Source organism: Macaca mulatta, chromosome 2, assembly GCF_049350105.2.
Source record: "Macaca mulatta isolate MMU2019108-1 chromosome 2, T2T-MMU8v2.0, whole genome shotgun sequence".
Taxonomy (NCBI): domain Eukaryota; kingdom Metazoa; phylum Chordata; class Mammalia; order Primates; family Cercopithecidae; genus Macaca; species Macaca mulatta.
Window position 1 is genome coordinate 63,520,720 of NC_133407.1, and position 20,574 is coordinate 63,541,293.

The 20,574-nt window shown below is 36.2% G+C and overlaps 1 protein-coding gene across 8 annotated transcripts in view; it reads right to left on the reverse strand.

Annotated features, from left to right (window-relative positions):
• The window catches only part of IFT80 (intraflagellar transport 80), a 140,291-nt gene that overhangs the window by 94,692 nt on the left and 25,025 nt on the right, over nucleotides 1-20,574 (reverse strand). For all 8 annotated transcript variants that reach the window (XR_013413625.1, XM_077991616.1, XM_077991620.1 and 5 more), the window contains 3 exons: nucleotides 19,862-19,930; nucleotides 9,978-10,087; nucleotides 506-595 (listed from right to left, as the gene is read on the reverse strand). Coding sequence is in view for 7 of the 8 variants with exons in the window: in XM_077991616.1 (XP_077847742.1) it covers nucleotides 506-595; nucleotides 9,978-10,087; nucleotides 19,862-19,930 (269 nt within the window). In the remaining variant the exon portion in view is untranslated. The remainder of the gene's footprint in view (nucleotides 1-505; nucleotides 596-9,977; nucleotides 10,088-19,861; nucleotides 19,931-20,574) is intronic.

The window sequence follows — 20,574 nt, forward strand, 5'->3', positions numbered from 1 at the left end:
AGCAGGGTTGATTTTTAAAAACATACTGAATTGACTTAAATTGAGTCACGGTAAAATTACAGGCTATACTGATATTGTTAGTTATTAAATATCAAACTCTATAGATCAATGAGATCCTCTTTCTTTTTTTGAGAGAGAAAGGGTCTCACTTTGTTGCCCAGGCTGGAATGCAGTGGCACAATTATGGCTCACTGCAGCCTCGACCACCTGCACTCAAGTGATCCACTCAACTCAGCCTCCCAAGTAGCTGGGACCACAGATGTGCTCCACCACAACTGGCTAATTTATTTTTGTAGAGGTAGGGTCTCACTGTGTTGTCCAGGCTAATGAGATAGTCTTTTTAAAGTCCATGCTTTAAAATACCACTTAACATTATAAAATAATTTGCTAAATTACTGGAGTATAAAGACATGGCTAAAGTAAAAAATTAAAAGAATATTCTTACATGCTAAGTACTTATAAATTTGATTCTTTCAGCCAAGTGATAAATCTAAACATTACATACCTTATATTTACAGTCTTCACCAGCAGATAAAATAAGATCATTGACTGAGTTCCAATCTACTTTTAAAATAATGCCATCATGAGCTTTCCACTGTGAGAAAAAAATAAGATATTAATTATAACTTTAAAAGCACTTAAGTTTTTTTCTATAAGAAAATATATTTTGCCTCTTTCTAATGACTCCCTTGTCATCTTCTCAAGGATTCCTATCTTCCTTTTATAGCCATTGTACAATACCTCATTTGCTTCTTTCATTTGTAATTTACACTAACGCAAGCACCTAGCACCTAAGACATCCACTATACAGCTTCAAACCTTATGAATTTCCTCAGTTGCCTGGACTCCAGATGGAAAATCACTTGCTGCTAAACTATTTCAAGATTGACATTTGTATGATAACACTGAATGAATATGTTATGTATTCCAAAAATGTCAACTGAATCCAAATCTTGCTTTCTCCTTCATACAGCAGATGCCATTACTCATATTGCCTTCATGCTTGTTTATTTATTTATTTATTGAGCAGGGTCTCACTGTCACGCAGGTTGGAGTTCAATGATGTGATCAGGGCTAACTGCAGTCTCCACCTCCCACACTCAAGCAACCCTCTTGCCTCAGCCTCCCGAGTAGCTGGGACTACAGGCACGTGTCACCACACCCAGCTAATTTTTTTTTTTTTCATTTTTGGTAGAGAACTCTTGCTTTGTTGCCTAGGCTAGTCTCAAACTCCTGGGCTCAAGTAATCCTCCTGCCTTGGCCTCCCAAAGTGCTGGGATTACAGGTGTGAGCCACCATGTTTGGCCCCCCTAACCATTTTTTTAAAAAAACTTCTGCACAAACATCTTTAATACCCTCTTCATTTCATTCTGTTCATCATATTCTTCTAAGTTTCGTTCACTTTATCTTCATGTGTCTGGTTTATAACTGGAGTACTCTGAGAAACTTTCGCTGTATTTACCATGTAACAAAAAGATGTTTTCCATAGATAAGTATATATTCTATGTATATAATCATTCTTTGGTATCTGTAGGGGATTGGTTCCATTACCTCCCACTGATATGAAAATCATAAGTTCCTAATATAAAATGGCACAATATTTGCATACAACCTACGCATATCCTCCCACATAATCGTCTCTAGATTACTTACTATAGAAATAAAATGGCAATACTATGTAAATAGTTGTATTGTTGGGAATAATGACAAGAGCAAAGTCTATACACGTTCAGCACAGATGCTATCTTTTTTAATATATTTGATTCATGGTTAGTTTAATCTATCAGTGCGGAACCCATGGTTACGCTGAATGTACATACTATGCATAGACATGGGTGTTTATAAGTCATGCAGAAACTAGCAATCCAAACAGTAAACATGGTTGTCTTGCTCTTAAATGTAATCCATGGGCCCATTTAGCTATTATCTAACGTGTTATTAAATGCTACCATAGGCAGAATAATGAAACTAAAGAGAATTAACCTTCTTTTAAGACTATAAGTATATTTTAATGTCTGAGTCAACTGACTTCACATCAAAGGGTGGCAGATTTTAAGGGCTTTACCCTCAGGCCCTGCCCAATCTATTGTTCTTATTGTATACAGTACAAAGTATTAAATGTGGGCCAAATAAACTCTAAGAATAAGCAACAATTCGTAACTTGCTATATTCAAAATATACAAAAATATACATTTTCAAAAACAAATGTTTTGATAACACATGTTAAAAAGCAATAGTTTTCACAATTAACTGCCAAATTAATCCAATGTCCTGAAATACACTACAAGGACAAATGTAACAATATATACAGCTACACATATACATACAGATTCTTTTTTGTTTTTCTTTTTTTGAAACAGAGTCTTACTCTGTCATCCAGGCTGGAGTGCAATGACTCGATCTCGGCTCACTGCAACCTCCGCCTCCCAGGTTCAAGCTATTCTCATGTCTCAGCCTCCCAAGTAGCTGGGACTACAGGTGCCCACCACCACGCCCACCTAATTTTTATAGTTTTAGTAGAGATGGGGTTTTGCCATGTTGGTCAGGTTGGTCTTGAACTCCTGACCTCAGGTGATCCACCTGCCTTGGCCTCCCAAAGTGCTGAGATTACAGGTATGAGCCACTGTGCCCAGCCACGGATTCTTAAGAGTTTCACTTTAAAGGAACAAAATAAATATTGCATATTCAAGATTTATGAATAAAATATGATTTAAATTTTCCTCACACTGTAATTTAGGGTATCAACATATATTACAAATATTTGCATATTGTTATACATACAATAATTTTTATTTATTTCTTAATTTATTAGGCATTTTGTAAAGTTCCTTTGAACAACAAGCTCCTTGAAGGCAGAAACTATGTTCTGTTTCATTTTGACTATCTCATACCTACCACAGTGCCTGGTATATAATAGGTATGCACTACATTTTTATTCAATGAATAAATAAAAATTTCCTCACTATTAAACCAAGTTCTAGGTGTCAAGAAGGCTTTAAAGGAAATGAGGTATATACTTCTGAACTGCATTCCACAAGCAAGAATTAATTAAGCACACTTTTTTGTGTACAATCCTAATTTGAATATGTTTTTATGCTCAAGAAGAATTGCAACTGCTTTAGTCTCCCAAAAGGAATAGATAATTTGCATGAAGTTACTAATTATACTTTAAGTCCTATTCCTCTCTAGCTAATTTTGGCAATGGATACTTTGCTTCTCTCTGCTACCTCCTGGCCCAAAGGTTCTATTGAACCACTAAACCATATTTTACTTGACCAACGGTGATATAACCAGCTTCCTGAGTTTCATTTATACAAGCTAATGACAGGTATCTAAACAAATTCACAGGGATACCATTCCAAGATGGCTGAATAGGAACAGCTCTGGTCTGCATCTCCCAGTATGATCAACACAGAAGATGGGTGATTTCTGCATTTCCAACTGAGCTCTGAAGACAGCAGTGGTTTTCCCAGCACAGCGTTTGAGTTTTGAGAATGGACAGACTGCCTCCTCAAGTGGGTCCCTGACCCCCATGTAGCCTAACTGGGAGACACCTTCCAGTAGGGGCCAACTGACACCTCACACAGGTAGATACCCTTCTGGGACGAAGCTTCCAGAGGAAGGATCAGGCAGCAATATTTGCTGTTCTGCAATATTTCCTATTCTGCAGCCTCTGCTGGTGATACTCAGGCAAACAGGGCCTGAAGTGGACCTTCAGCAAACTCCAACAGACCTGCAGCTGAGGGTCCTAACTGTTAGAAGGAAAACTAACAAACAGAATGGAACAGCATCAACATCAACAAAAAGGACGTCCACACCAAAACCCCATCTGTAGGTCACCAACATCAAAGACCAAAGAGAAACCAGAGCAGAAAAGCTGAAACTTCTAAAAACCAGAGCACCCCTTCTCCTCCAAAGATTCACAGCTCCTCGCCAGCAATGGAACAAAGCTGGACAGAGAACGACTTTGACGAGTTGACAGAAGTAGGCTTCAGAAGGTCAGTAATAACAAACTTCTCCGAGTTAAAGGAGCATGTTCTAACCCATCCCAAGGAAGCTAAAAACCTTGAAAAAAGATTAGATGAATGGCTAACTAGAATAAACAGCGTAGAGAACATGTTAAATGACCTGACGGAGCTGAAAACCATGGCACGAGAACTACGTGACACATGCACAAGCTTCAGTAGCCGATTTGATCAAGTGGAACAAAGGGTATCAGTGATTGAAGATCAAATTAATGAAATAAAGTGAGAAGAGAAGTTAAGAGAAAAAAGAATAAAAAGAAACGAACAAAGCCTCCAAGAAATATGGGACTATGTGAAAAGACCAAATCTCCGTTTGATTGGTGTACCTGAAAGTGATGGGGAGAATGGAACCAAGTTGGAAAACACTCTTCAGGGTATTATCCAAGAGAACTTCCCCAACCTAGCGAGGCAGGCCAACATTCAAATTCAGGAAATACAGAGAACACCACAAAGATATTCCTCAAGAAGAGCAACCCCAAGACACATAATTGTGAGATTCACCATGGTAGAAATGAAGGAAAAAAAGTTAAGGGCAGCCAGAAAGAAAGGTCGGGTTACCTACAAAGGGAATTCCATCAGACCAACAGTGGATCTCTCAGCAGAAACTCTACAAGCCAGCAGAGAGTGGGGGCCACTATTCAACATTCTTAAAGAAAAGAATTTTCAACCCAGAATTTCATATCCAACCAAACTAAGCTTCATAAGTGAAGGAGAAATAAAATCCTTTACAGACAAGCAAATGCTGAGAGATTTTGTCACCACCAGGCCTCTCTTACAAGAGCTCCTGAAGGAAGCGCTAAACATGGAAAGGAACAACCAGTACCAGTCACTGCAAAAACATGCCAAATTCTAAAGACCATCGAGGCTAGGAAGAAACTGCATCAATTAATGGGCAAAATCACCAGCTAACATCATGTCAGGATCAAATTCACACATAACAATATTAACCTTAAATGTAAATGGGCTAAATGCCCCAGTTAAAAGACATAGACTGGCAAATTGGATGAAGAGTCAAGATCCATCAGTGTGCTGTATTCAGGAGACCCATCTCACGTGCAGAGACACACATAGGATCAAAATAAAGGGATGGAGGAAGATCTACCATGCAAATGGAAAGCAAAAAAAAAGTAGGGGTTGCAACCCTAGGCTCTGATAAAACAGACTTTAAACCAACAAAGATCAAAAGAGACAAAGAAGGCCATTACATAATGGTAAAGGGATCAATTCAACAAGAAGAGCTAACTATCCTAAATATATATGCACCCAATACAGGAGCACCTAGATTCATAAAGCAAGTCCTTAGAGACCTGCAGAGAAACTTGGACTCCCACACAATAATAATGGGAGACTTTAACACCCCACTGTCAATATTAGACAAATCAATGAGACAGTAGGTTAACAAGGATATCCAGGACTTGAACTCAGCTCTGCACCAAGCAGACCTAATAGACATCTACAGAACTCTCCACCCCAAATCAACAGAATATACATTCTTCTCAGCACCACATCACACTTATTTCAAAATTGACCACATAGCAGGAAGTAAAGCACTCCTCAGCAAATGTAAAAGAACAGAAATCACAACAAACTGTCAGACCACAGTGCAATCAAATTAGAACTCAGGATTAAGAAACTCACTCAAAACCACACAACTACATGGACACTGAAAAACCTGCCCCTGAATGACTATGGCCTGCATAACAAAATGAAGGCAGAAATAAAGATGTTCTTTGAAACCAATGAGAACAAAGATACAACATACCAGAATCTCTGGAACACATTTAAAGCAGTGTGTAGAGGGAAATTTATGGCACTAAATGCCCACAAGAGAAAGCTGGAAAGATCTAAAATTGACACCCTAACATCACAATTAAAAGAACTAGAGAAGCAAGAGCAAACACATTCAAAAGCTAGCAAAAGGCAAGAAATGACTAAGATCAGAGCAGAACTGAAGGAGATAGAGACACAAAAAACCCTCCAAAAAATCAATGAATCCAGGAGCTGGTTTTTTGAAAAGATCAACAAAATTCATAGACCATTAGCAAGACTAACAAAGAAGAAAAGAGAGAAGAATCAAATAGACACAATAAAAAATGATAAAGGGGATATCGCCACTGATTTCACAGAAATACAAACTACCATCAGAGAATACAATAAACACCTCTACGCAAATAAACTAGAAAATCTAGAAGAAATGGATACACTCCTGGACACATACGCCCTCCAAAGACTAAACCAGGAAGAAGCTGAATATCTGAATAGACCAATAACAGGCTCTGAAATTGAGGCAATAATCAATAACCTACCAACCAAAAAAAGTCCAGGACCAGATGGATTCACAGCTGAATTCTACCAGAGGTACAAGGAGGAGCTGGTACGATTCCTTCTGAAACTATTCCAATCAATAGAAAAAGAGGGAACCCTCTCTAACTCATTTTATGAGGCCAGCATCATCCTGATACCAAAGTCTGGCAGAGACACAACAAAAAAAGATAATTTTAGACCAATATCCCTGATGAACATAGATGCAAAAATCTTCAATAAAATACTGGCAAACTGAATCCAGCAGCACATCAAAAAGCTTATCCACTGTGATCAAGTTGGCTTCATCCCTGGGATGCAAAGCTAGTTCAACATACTCAAATAAAGAAATGTAATCCATCACATAAACAGAACTAACAACAAAAACCACATGATTATCTCAATAGATGCAGAAAAGGCCTTTGACAAAATTCAACAGCCCTTAATAAACTAGGAACATATCTAGTTCCTAGTTTGGAACATATCTCAAAATAATAAGAGCTATTTATGACAAACCCACAGCCAATATCATACTGAATAGGCAAAAACCGGAAGCATTCCCTTTGAAAACTGGCACAAGACAGGGATGCCCTCTCTCACCATTCCTATTCAACATAGTTGTGGAAGTTCTGGCCAGGGCAATCAGGCAAGAGAAAGAAATAAAGGGTATTCAATTATGAAAAGAAGAAGTCAAATTGTCCCTGTTTGCAGATGACATGATTGTATATTTAGAAAACCCCATCATCTCAGCCCAAAATCTCCTTAAGCTGATAACCAACTTCAGCAAAGTCTCAGGAAACAAAATCAATGTGCAAAAATCACAAGCATTCCTATACACCAATGACAAACAGACAGCCAAATCATGAGTGAACTCCCATTCACAACTGCTACACAGATAATAAAATGCCTAGGAATCCAAGTTACAAGGGATGTGAGGGACCTCTTCAAGGAGAACTACAAATCACTGCTCAACAAAATAAAGGAGGACACAAACAAATGGAATAATATTCCATGCTCATGGATAGGAATAATAATATCATAAAAATGGCCATACTATCCAAGGTAATTTATAGATTCAATGCCATCCCCATCAAGCTACCAATGACTTTCTTCACAGAAAAAACTACTTCATTGGAAAAAACTACTTTAAAGTTCATATGAAACCAAAAAAGAGTCAGGACTGCCAAGACAATGCTAAAAAAAAAGAACAAAGCTGGAGGTATCACACTACCTGACTTCAAACTATACTACAAGGCTACAGTAACCAAAACAGTCTGGTACTGGACCAAAACAGAGATATAGACCAATGGAACAGAACAGAGGCCTCAGAAATAACACCACACATTTACAACCATCTGATCTTTGACAAACCTGACAAAAACAAGCAATGGGGAAAGGATTCCCTATTTAATAAATGGTGCTGGGAAAACTGGCTAGCCATACGTAGAAAGCTGAAACTGGATCCCTTCCTTACACCTTTTACAAAACTTAATTCAAGATGGATTAAAGACTTAAATGTTAGACCTAAAACCATAAAAATCCTAGAAGAAAATCTAGGCAATACCATTCAGGACATAGGCATGGGCAAGGACTTCATGACTAATACACCGAAAGCAATGGCAACAAAAGCCAAAATTGACAAATGGGATCTAATTAAACTAAAGAGCTTCTGCAGAGCAAAAAGAAACTACCATCAGAGTGAACAGGCAACCTACAGAATCAATCTACGCATCTGACAAAGGGCTAACATCCAGAATCTACAAAGAACTTAAACAAATTTATAAGAAAAGAACAAACTACCCCATCAAAAAGTGGGCAAAGTATATGAACAGACACTTCTCAAAAGAAGATATTTATGCAGCCAACAGACACATGAAAAAGTGCTCATCATCACTGGTCATCAGAGAAATGCAAATCAAAACCAAATGAGATACCATCTCACACACAGTTAGAATGGTGATCATTAAAAAGTCAGGAAACAACAGATGCTAGAGAGGATATGGAGAAATAGAAATGCTTTTACACTGTTGGTGGGACTGCAAACTAGTTCAACCATTGTGGAAGACAGTGTGGCGATTCTTCAAGGATCTAGAACTAGAAAGACCATTTGACCCAGTGATCCCATTACTGGATATACACCCAAAGGATTATAAATCATGCTACTATAAAGACACATGCACATGTATGTTTACTGCAGTGCTATTCACAATAGCAAAGACTTGGAACCAATCCAAATGTCCATCAATGATGGACTGGATTAAGAAAATGTGGTACATATACACCATGGATTATTATGCAGCCATAAAAAAGGATGAGTTCATGTCATTTGCAGGGACATGGATGAAGCTGGAAACCATCATTCTCAGCAAACTATCACAAGGACAGAAAACCAAACACCGCATGTTCTCACTCATAGGTGGGATTTGAACAATGAGAACACGTGGACACAGGACGAGGAACATCACACACCAGGGCCTGTAGTAAGGTGGGGGGATGTGGAAGGGATAGCATTAGGAGAAATACCTAATGTAAATGATGAGTTAATGGATGCAGCAAACCAACATGGCACATGTATACCTATGTAACAAACCTGCACATTGTGCACATGTACCCTAGAACTTAAAGTATAATTAAAAAAAAAAAAGAAAAAAAAAACCAAATTCACGTAACTATAAACTAAAGGTATAAACTAAAATATTCAACTTGCCTGTTTTTGCTGTATAAATTTCATAGCAGATTTTCAGCGTAGGTAATTGGCATGGAAGGACTTTGACTAAGAGCCATCAGATCTAGTCCTCTTTCCCAGCTTCTTCCCTTTGCCCAAATTTTTTACCTTAGGTGCCTAAGGACAGGGGCTTGTATGTTCTATTCTTGCATGTCCCTATAGTTTCTAGCAGAGTATTCTGCACACTGTAAAAATGTAAATGCATGTTGGCTGTGTAAAATACATATAGCATAATCTATACAGATGTTATTAATATGGAACCTCGAAGTCATCTCTATGACCTTATTCCCTAAAATCTACATCTACTCAACTGTTAAAACACATCTATGCCGCTGTAGCCTGTCAATGTCTGCCAACAAATCTCTTACTCAAGACCTAGTCATTCTACAATGTTTTCCTGGTCTCCTTGGTTGACTAAAAGGTAGAGATGGCATAGCAACTTATAATAGCATAATAATACAGATAATAACAGGTACTCTATATTGAGTGCTTACTGTATGCCTGGAATTGTCCTTTGTGCTTTGTAATTTAACTCATTTAATCCTCACAGCAATCCTGTTCAGCTGATATTAGTGTCACTGACTAAGAGATAAGAAGGCTGACATTCAACAATATTTTATAACTTGCCTAAGGTCGTGTATAGGTAAGTAAGTGAATATTTGAACTCAAGTGGCTAACTCCAAAGCCTGTGTTCTTATTAGCAAACTATGCTGTATCATTATCAAAATGAGTTGGAATAAGGGGAAAACAAACCTTGTTGGAAATATAAAGATATTCCTTGTTCTGTAATAAAGGCTGATTAAACCATGTACTTAAAGACCAGACTGTAAAAAGACCACCCAGAAGAAAGAGACTCCTAAGCAAGTGCCCTCTAGTTTAGCAGTCAGGCAGACCCTGATAACAATTTACATATGACTGAAAAGTACCTGTAAAACTTTAGCATTTGGTTGAAGAGGTTTAATGATTAGTTGCTTGCCTGCTGTATAAAGAACTTTTTCTGAATCAGGGCCCCACGCTACTGAATACACTGGTGTTCCTGAAAGATGAAAAAAAAAAAAGGCTGATAAACTTTAATTATTATGCCTTATAAAAAGAGAGATTGTTAAGAGAATGAAAAAAGTCATATGAGGTGTCATTTCATTTCTTCTCTTTTCAATGGACCTTTCAAAATAGAGTATAGTCTGATGTTGAAATGCTGACTGAGTTAATATTGACATTTGAAAATCTACTGTGAGCAACTGACATACTATACTTTTAACTAATTAGGATCTTGCTGAGAAAATATAGAGTTTTAGAAATTCCATATACAGTGCTATTGAAATACATAAGATAAAACAAATATACTTCATTTTAATATAAAGGAATAGCAGAAAAGTCATGATTTATCATTTCCCATCATCGACAGTCATCAGTATGTATTTATTTATTGGCAGCAAATGTTTTTACATTTATTTGCAACTAGTTCAACAAATGATGTTGGTTTAAAGCAGCAGTCTTGGGGCTTGGCTGCACATTGTAATCACCTAGAGCTTTTTAAAAATTTTTATTTTTAATTTTTGTGGGTACACAGTAGATATATTTATGGGGTACATGAGATATTTTGATACAGGTATGCAATATAAAATAATTACATCATGGAAAATGGGGTATCCATCCCCTCAAGCATTTTTCCTTTGTGTTATGAACAATCCAATTATACTCTCACCCTGTTGTATTATCAAATACTAGGACTTATTCATTCATTCATTCTATTTTTGGTACCCATTAACCACCCCACCCCCCTCACAACCCCCATTACCTTTCCCAGCATCTTGTTACCATCCTTCTTCTCTCTAACTCCATGGGTTCCATTGTTTTGATTTTTAGATCCCAGAAATAAGTGAGAACACTCAATGTTTGTCTCTCTGTGCCTGGCTCATTTCACTCAACATAATGAATGAACTACCGTTCCATCCATGTTGTTGCAAATGATTGAATTTCATTCCTTTTTATGGCTGAATAGTACTCCACCGTATATAAGTACCACATTTGCTTTATCTATTCATCTGTTGATGGACACTTAGGTTGCCTCCAAATCTTGGTATTGTGAACAGAGTTGCAACAAACACAAAAGTGTAGCTATCTCTTTAATATACTGATTTCCTTTCTTTTGGGTATGACTCAGCAATGGAGTTAGAGCCATCAGTATTAAACTGACTCAACGCATAAAGTAACTTAAATTTTACATACTAAAATACAAATGGTATACTCACCTTATAAATTAATTATCATACCTGATGCTACAACAGGCAACAGAACTTCCCCTCACATGCTACTTAAGCAGCAGACTAATGGACAGAAATAACTTCATCCCAAAATAATCTAATAACCTCCAACTCATGAATTCACAAATGGCAAATTTTTTTATATCAGATTAGGAAAAGTTTTGTTATCAGCTTTGGCTTTAGCCTGAAACCTTGGCTAAAAGAAGCTCCAATATGTTATAACTTGCATAAAGTTTACTTCCAGAAGAAAAGCACAAGTTTGATTTACCTACCACTCTATAAACTACATTACACTTGATAGTGTTTTCAATTGCCAATAGGAATTTAGAGATGGGATTTTTAAAATAAATTACACTTAAGTATAGTATTTTTTAGCTTAATTATTTTCTAGATTACCTAATGTCTTCTGGAAGACTATACTTTATGTAAGCCTAATTTAAAAAAAATGACTATCATATTTATTGAAAGCATTGGTTATATGGCAGTAAATAATCTGTATTCCACTTCTCTGGCCCAGCTGTCTATTCATTAGGCAGGTGAATCAAGGTTATGTAGTTAATCTATGAAATAGTAACCCAAATATACTTACAAAACCAGCTTTTAAAAATTGTCTAGGACTCCTAAATCAGACTATTGTAGTAACTGACTTTCTGTGAATAAATGAACCAATGAATAAATGAATGAATCTTTAAGGAATTTACATTCTTAGTGGAATGAAATCTGAATTTCAGGGTTTGTGGGCAATCAATAAAATTTAATTGTTTATTTAAATGAAAAGCCCAACTGATGATACAATCAACAGGGAATAAATTTCAGTAAGAGAAATGCTTTTGTTTAAGAGGTACTCTACTTTTTTTGTGCCATTTTCTCCCTAATAAAAATATAATTCGTTTATGAACCAGTCCCAATGGTTTATAGAGGTTAGAAAGTCTAGTCTAGACCCAGTCCAAAAAAAAAAAACCCTGAAACATGTCTTCCACAGTTCAGGTGTTATAAAATGTCTAAATCCTGTTTAGTCAATGACATCTAGGATTGTTCTGTATCAAAGGAACCCACAGAAATTCTTCCTGATGAGATGGCCAACCTCAGAAGGTACTCCTCCTTCTTCTGTACTTGATGAGTATATTTTCTGGGAATATTCTCTGGGAGTAGCCGGGAGGTGACCTGTGCTTCAAAAATAACTCTCCAAATGAATGAAGTTTAACCTTAATAAACTCCCCCAAAAATAGAAGTCAAAATTTCAGATATTTCAAATGTAGTTCTTGTTGATCACTGGAAAGGAGTAACAGGGACTTACTAGTTAAGGTGGTAGAATTATAGATGCCATCTTTATTTCCATTATTATAGTTATAATTTTTGTACAAAAAAGTAAATTAATATGTTTTAATTTATAGCCTATCAAATCTTCATAAATACACTCAGTAAAATTATACTTTCCTGGGGTGTATACTAAACTATGACAAACACCTACCCTCAAGGAAATAATTCAGTAAATACAACTCCCATTGAGTTATACAGGATGTGACTTTAAGGCTTTAGTTGTGGTAAAAGGCACGGTTGGGGTATAGAATGAGGAACTAAGGACTCTTTAGTTCTCTTAACTTTAACATTTAATTTGTGGTCCCATTAAGTCAGTTATGACACCATTTCCTTTTTTATGAACCTTTCTTCATCGTATTTATCTTCCCTTTTGGGACAAAGAGATAATTCATTTCCTGCTTATAAAACAAATTTGTAAACAATAATGTTAAAAAAACAGGTATAACTTATATAATAAAAGAAAATAAGCTTATAAAGAAAAAGTTAAGTAATTCCTTTGTTATGTGGTTTTTAACCACATTCCTTCAATCAAAATACAAGCTATGGAAACAAATATGGAAACAAATAATTTATTTATGATAAATAAGCAAGGTCAATAGATAGGACTCATTAGTTACTCTCCTTAACCACTAAAAATTCAAAATAGATATAACATCAAAAGCCTTGATCTTTATTACAACCATTCCTTACATTTAAAATAAAATATTAAGCATGAAACTACTGTATATGTGAACATTTTCTTTTCTAGAAGGAAATAAACTACATAGCTACACAACTTTCAATTTGGGTGGTTCTAATAAAGATCATTATTAAAAGTGGAAGAATCAGCTTCACAGAATAATTTCTATTATTATGAAATCCATCCACTAGCATTTAAAAAATCTTTAATATTTCAAATTTTTAAAATATACTTATTAAAGTATGAATTATTCCCACTGCTATGTTTCACTTTGCAAAGTCAGCAGGGAAATAACAAATTTAGCCTTTGGACTGAATTACTTTAAAACAAAGAGTGTAGCAAATTATGTAACAAAATGTTATTTATTTCATCATTAACAAAAATGGACAAAAAACAAATAGCTTTATAATAGTTTTTTACTTTTTATATCGGAAATTTTAATTTATGCTCCATTTCTGCTAAGACACTCAAAAAGATCTTGTTTTTCTAACTTTGTACACTAAAATCATGTGACTTTTTTGACATTTTTTAAGAAACCACATGCACCTGGGGTTGTGTTAAATGTCAGACCCTTATCTCTCCATAAAACAAATTATCTAAATTCTTTCAACCTGTTGAAGGCATTTTAAACCACAGAAGAGGAGACAAAAATGTATTTCAATTGTTTTAAGGAAGTACATGGTCAAATATACCATGTTTTTCACATTCACACTATAAAAGTATCCCCTAAAAACGTTGTTTTTGTATGTTTTTAAGAATGCCTTTGAAACAAACTGTTCACTACTATAATAAAGCATTAGCTATCTTTGCCTTGAATGCAGTATTGGTCTACATTGAGTGAATAGAAGTGAAGTACTTGAAATAGAGTCTGGCACTATATAGCACTATCTGTTAACTACTACTACTACTACAAATTATTTTGTAATGTAATAAGCAAGCATTTGCTTACTGTATTGTTCATAGTAGTAGCCATTTGATTTTTTTTTTTTTTTCTGTTTTGGCCAAATCATTGGCATTCAAAAACCAAGAATGGTTTCCTTTTCATTTCATTTGTAGGAGACATAAGCTAACAATACTTAGTCAAGTGGGATTTATTCAAAAAATTCCAGGCTCCATGCTTACGTATGTCACTGGATCAATACAAGAAAAAGTTTAAATAAAGGCTTTTTTTTTTTTTTTTTTTTTTTTTTTTAGTTTCTATCTTCAACCACTTCTCCCTTGGGGGGTCTCAACTTTCCCCATAGTTTCACCTTTCACTTAACGTAACTGACTCCCAAATTAATATTTTAGCCTTTACCTCTGAGCTCCAACACATTTCTACTTGATCCAAAGAGATCTCCATCACAGAGCTTCAAATTCTACATATCCAAAACCATCATCCCTTCACATATATTTCCTAATTTATCCCTCTTTGAAGTCTTTACCCTTACAGGGTACATCCCTCTCAGTCCCTGAGAACTATTCACTTTTCCAACTACTGTTGTCACTGCCTCTATTCAAGCCTTAACCGCTGCCTTCGTTCAAGTTTTCATTAGCACTAGAATAGACAATTTCAAACCTTACTGGCCACCTCTATTTAATCTCTACCTCCTCTAGTTTTATTATTACTGCAAAGGGAATCTTTCTAAAAGATTGGCATTATCTTTTACTTTCCTGGTCAATTTTTTAAAGGTTTTGTATGCTTATAGAATAAATGCCAAACCCCTTCCTTTAGCATCCAGGACTGTCAGTGTTTTGGTCCCCTTGGCAGTACTATCCTTCACATGGCCTACACTCTGGCCCAAGAAGTTAGCTCCCACTCACCTGATTTCTATGTCTCACAGTCTTCTGTCTCTAAGCCTCTTATGATGCCAAGCTTCTTAACAGCTTCACTCCAATGCCAACAAGACCATTTCCTTTCCTATTTCTTTACTCTTCAAAGCCCAGTTCAAAAGATGCTGCAATATTTGCCAGGAAGACTTCCCAATACCTTCACTCTCCCCAGAGCATTAATCTTAACCCTCTGGTCCACTCCTACCTGCCACCAACAGCACCTTAAGCACATTCCCTTGTATTACAATTATTTATTTATTCATTTTTATTGATTGATTTTTTTGAGAAAGGGTCTTACTCTGGCGCCCAGGCTGGAGTGCAGCGACATGATCACAGCTCACTGTAACCTCAACGCCTGTGGGCTCAGGTGATCCTCCCACCTCAGTCTTCTGAGTAGCTGGGACTATAGGGATGCACCACTATGCCTAGCTAACTTTTGTATTTTTTGTAGAGACGGAGTTTTCCCATGTTGCCCAGGCTGATCTCCAGTTCCTGGGCTCAAGTGATCTGCCCACCTCAGCCTCTCAAGTGTTGAGATTACAGGCATAAGCCACTGTGCCCAGCCACAATTATTTACATTTACAGTTTACCTCCTTTACTAAATTCATTATAGACAAGTTCCATGTTTTGTTGTTCTATTCCTCCACTTGAAAACAGTGTGGGAAAAATGTCCTTAAAGGTTTACAGCATTACTTTATATACTTTAATTAGAGATTAAAACTGGAACAATGACACAAAACATATGGCCTAAGTATAATTATCTCTGGTGTACATATTATTTTTCTCTAATAAGGAACAATAAATTCCCCATAATACCATTAAGAATCATTTTTAAACTAAGTCAAATCCCCCCAACCAAAACTGAGATTAAAGTATCTTTTGGATTAGAAGAGAAGTTAATGACTATGGCTTTTTCTATCCAAACATCTGGCTCCAATAGTCAAGAAATGAATTCAGGAATTAATCTCTATTCATCAAGAAATAAGTATAATTAACACACATAGACAAAGCCACACGGATGCTTTCAACACTGTTTACAGAATTCCAAATTTTATGATAATTCAGGTTTATGTTATTTCATTTTTGTGTCAAAATTTAGTTTCTCCCTTCAAAGGAGGCAACAGTCTTGCACCCCCAGCTGCCTTGGCCTTCTTACTTGAGCCTTTAGCATCCAGCTCTCAGTAGTTCAGATTTACAATCACCCTTAAAACTTGCAGTGCCTAATAGATTAAAGAAACTTTATAAGTAATTAGGGACCTTTCCTTTTGGGTTAGTGTCATTATAACAACTTAACTGCTCTACTGATTTTTCTGGAGACGAAAAAGGAAAAGTCTATGCCTTATTAGGAAAGTGTTGGTGGCACCAATGATTAAAAACTCAAAAATTAGATGCATAGTTCTACAGTAAGTTTGTAATTCTTAGGCCAGAAAAATATATCAGATTACTCTGTTGAAATACCAAGAGGTTAGCCAAAATGGGGATATCTAGCTAATTTAATTCTGCTTATTAATCCGTAATTAACAAACTTTGAATGAGAACAATAAAATTAAAATAGGACAACAATGATAGGCATTTCAAAGTCATTTGATGTTAAGAAAAACACATTTTAAATGTTGATGGGTAATATCATTACATGATATAACGAATACATCAGAAAATCACCTGTACTTTATGGTATATTCTGTATTTTAGTTTTTAAGAAAATCTTGTTTACCCATCTATGAAGGCAGTGAGGGGAAGAGCATCACCATCCCTCTCTAAAATAAACACCTCACACAAAAACTAACTCAAAATGGATCACAGACCTGAATGTAAGCACTGAAATATAAGTGAAATTTTTATGGCATGGGATTAGGCAATGGCTTCGTCACTATAATATGAAAAGCAGAAGCAAATTTTGTATTTTTTGTTGAGTTGAGGTTTCACCATGCTGCCAAGGCTGGTCTCAAATTCCTGAGCTCAAGTGATCCACCCACCTCGGCCTCCCAAAGTGCTGGGATTACAGGAGTGAGCCACGATGCCTGGCCAAAATGTCCTGATTTTTAATACTGGGCCTCTACCATGCTGGTGGGCCAGATTAAGCTCAGAGGCCATCTAATTGTGATCTCCAGTTTTCTTCATTTGTGAACATGTGCTTCCAACTAGCCTTTCCAAGTCTGAAGACTCTGAATGCATTTTCTCCATGAGAATAAAATAAGTAGCAATTTGGTTCCAGACTCATTATACAGGAAAACTACAGCACTAAACTACCAGCACTATTATCACCTAAAACAGTGATCCCCAGCCTTTTTGGCACCAGGAACTGGTTTTGTGGAAGACAATTTTTCCATGGACCAGGTGGGGGATGGTTCAGGATGATTCAAGGGCATCATATTTATTGTGCACTTTATTTCTATTTTTACATTGTAATATATAATTAAATAATTATACAACTCACCATAATGTAGAATCAGTGGGAGCCCTGAACTTGTTTTCCTGCAACTAGATGGTCCCATCTCGGGGTGATGGGAGACAGTGACAGATCATCAGGCATCAGATTCTCGTAAGGAGTGAACAACCCAGATCCCTCATATGCACAGTTCGCAATAGGATTTGCACTTCTATGAGAATCTAATGTCACCACTGATGTGACAGGAGGCAGTAATGTGCTCAGGCAGTAATGGAAGTGATGGGGAGCAGCTGTAAATATAGATAAAGCTTTACTTGCTCGCCCACCTACCGCTCATCTCCTGCTGTAATGCCCAGCTAACACACAACAGACAGCTACTGGTCTGTGGCCCAAGGGTTGGGGACCCCTGACCTAGACTAAACAATTAACAATGTTTGTATTAAACAACTTATTCCAAGTTTCCATTTTAGACTCTAGAACATCTGAAATGGTGAATCCACAGGTAGTAAATGGGAAGGAGGTAACAGAAAAATTGAAGGAAGTGGAAGCAGCACTGGGAGGGCACTGGTGAAGGGTCTCGGGAAAGAATTCAAATCTTCAGACTCGCACAGTGGCTCACACCTGTAATCCCAACACTTTGGGAGGCTGAAGCAGGAGGATCACTTGAGCCCAGGAGTTCAAGTCCAGCCCGGGAACATGGCAAAATCTCGTCTCTACCAGAAAAAATATCTATATATACAGCAAATTAGCCAGGTGTGGTGGCACACACATGTACTCCCAGCAACTTGGGAAGCCAAGGTGGCAAGACCGATTGAGCCCGGGAGGAGTAGGTTACAGGGAGCCAAGATTGTGCCACTGTACTCCAGTCGGGTTACAGACAAAGACCCTGCCAAAAAAGAAAGGAAGGAAGGAAGGAGGGAAGGAAGGGAGGGAGGGAGGGAGGGAGGGAGGGAGGAAGGAAAAATCTTCTATGGTGGATAGTGGCATTGGCTTTTAGAATTTCTCTGAAGATCTGTGTCATCTATAGGCAACAAATTGACAGGAGAAAGAGAAAAGAAAAATGGATATAGCATTTCAGCTGCTGCACACTGTCTCAGCAGTAGCAGTAGCTGAAATTCCTGTAGTTCTTCCAAGAGCCAGTGATCTCTGGAAGAATTCTGTCAATTACTCGTAAGTCATTCATCACAAATTGAGAATGTCAAATAATTAGCCTTAAAAGAAAAATCTATGAAGCCAAAGGTAAATCCATCTGCCTACTAGAAGATTAAAGTAAGATTTATGTTCTAAAGGTACATATATTACTAAAGTAACAATAAGTTGACTTTTGCTGTTAACTGAAATTTACCCATGGCTACTTCTATGAACTCTGAATTTTCTACTCATAAATAAATATTCTACCTTGAGATTATCTGTAGCAAACATTTAAGCTCAGAAAAGAAATACTACCTAGTATTTCTGGTTACCTTTGCTAACATTCAGTTAATATATAGCTAAAGAAATGCAAGTGATTTGAACCTTATCCTAAAAGTAAACGTGATTTTTAAAATAAAATTTGGAAATTTTTGGAAGTCAGTTATTGAAAATGTTTCATAATATGACTTTATCAAATAGTTCTGAGGAATAGTCCTCAAGTTTTTTGGCAACCTGAAGATCAGCTGATACACGCTCAGGTAAACATTAAAACTGCTTACAGTTCCTATGTAAAATCTAACTAAGAAAATTAATCTGTTACACAGAAAAAAATCGTATGTAATCTAACTTCTAACAGGAAGGACCACTGGATTGATTTTATGGCCACTCCTTTCTATTAACATAAAAAATTAAGATGCTACTCTAAATAGTGTGGTTTACCAAATTTCAGATTCTTAGTGTGTCTGTTCCCCTCCATTAGTATAGAAATCAAACATACAACTTAATTTGGAAGGGGTGTTAATATTATGAAGAGTTATTGGGGGTTTTTAAGTAAGGAGATACTCAATGTCTTTTCATACTATGATTTACTAAACTAGACAGCCAATTCCATTCTATATAAGAAATGCTTCAAACGTTTCACAATTATTTTTTGAAAATATTTAGCTTATAACTGCCTTTATAGAGATTCACTAACATAAAGAAGAAGCCCTTGAGTATTTCTTATAGTTCTTGGCTTGAAATAATAGCGTTACCATGGTACATCAGGTACCAAGCAAAGCAAGACAAAAAAGTGTAAAAAATAAGAGATTACAGATTTTGAACTCAACCAAAGTCAGTCTCAACCACCATATTAGATTTTTTCTAAAACAAAACTTTAAGGCATTTTTGTATTGTATAATTTGCAAAAATGAAATTGTCAATTGTAAAACATACCTTGCTGAGCTAAAGTAGATCTAAGCATCCCAGTCTTTGACCAAATTTTTATTTGCCCATCTTCTCCAACTATACAGGGAAAAAAAATTTAATCAGTATTTTTACCTATAGGAAATAAATTTAAACATTAAATTTGCATATAAAAATTAACAGTATCTATACTACTGCATATTCTTTTTTTTCTAGGCTTCCTCAAATCATGGAGTATTACTGCATATTTAAAATTCAGATACAGTTTAATTAAATGGCAGAGTACTTTATAACTGTATCATTTAATAGAAATTACTTTGAAATGATTTTATCAAAGTAGCTTAACTTTCATGACTAAAATTTTTATTTCCTTCAATCTTAGAAGACTTATATTACGCAAATAATGTTTCCTTTGTCACTGCAATCTCCATCTTAGAATTCCAAGAAAAGTGTTTCCAGTGTAATAAGCAGAGCTGCAGCCAAATTCCAATGAGCTGGGGACTGAATGAAGTGAGGTAATAGACTACTCTTTTGAACAGCTTGGCTGAAAAAGGGAGAAAGAAAATAGCTGCAGGTAGAGAGAGTTGTTTGTTAAGAGAGGGATTTCTATTTCTTCTTAATTTTTAAGATGGGTGACATCTGAACATATTTACATGCTGATAAAGAAACCATTGGAAAAGATGTTAAAGATACAAGTAAGAGAAGTGCCAGTTCACTGAGGAAAGTCCTAGAGAAGGCCCAGA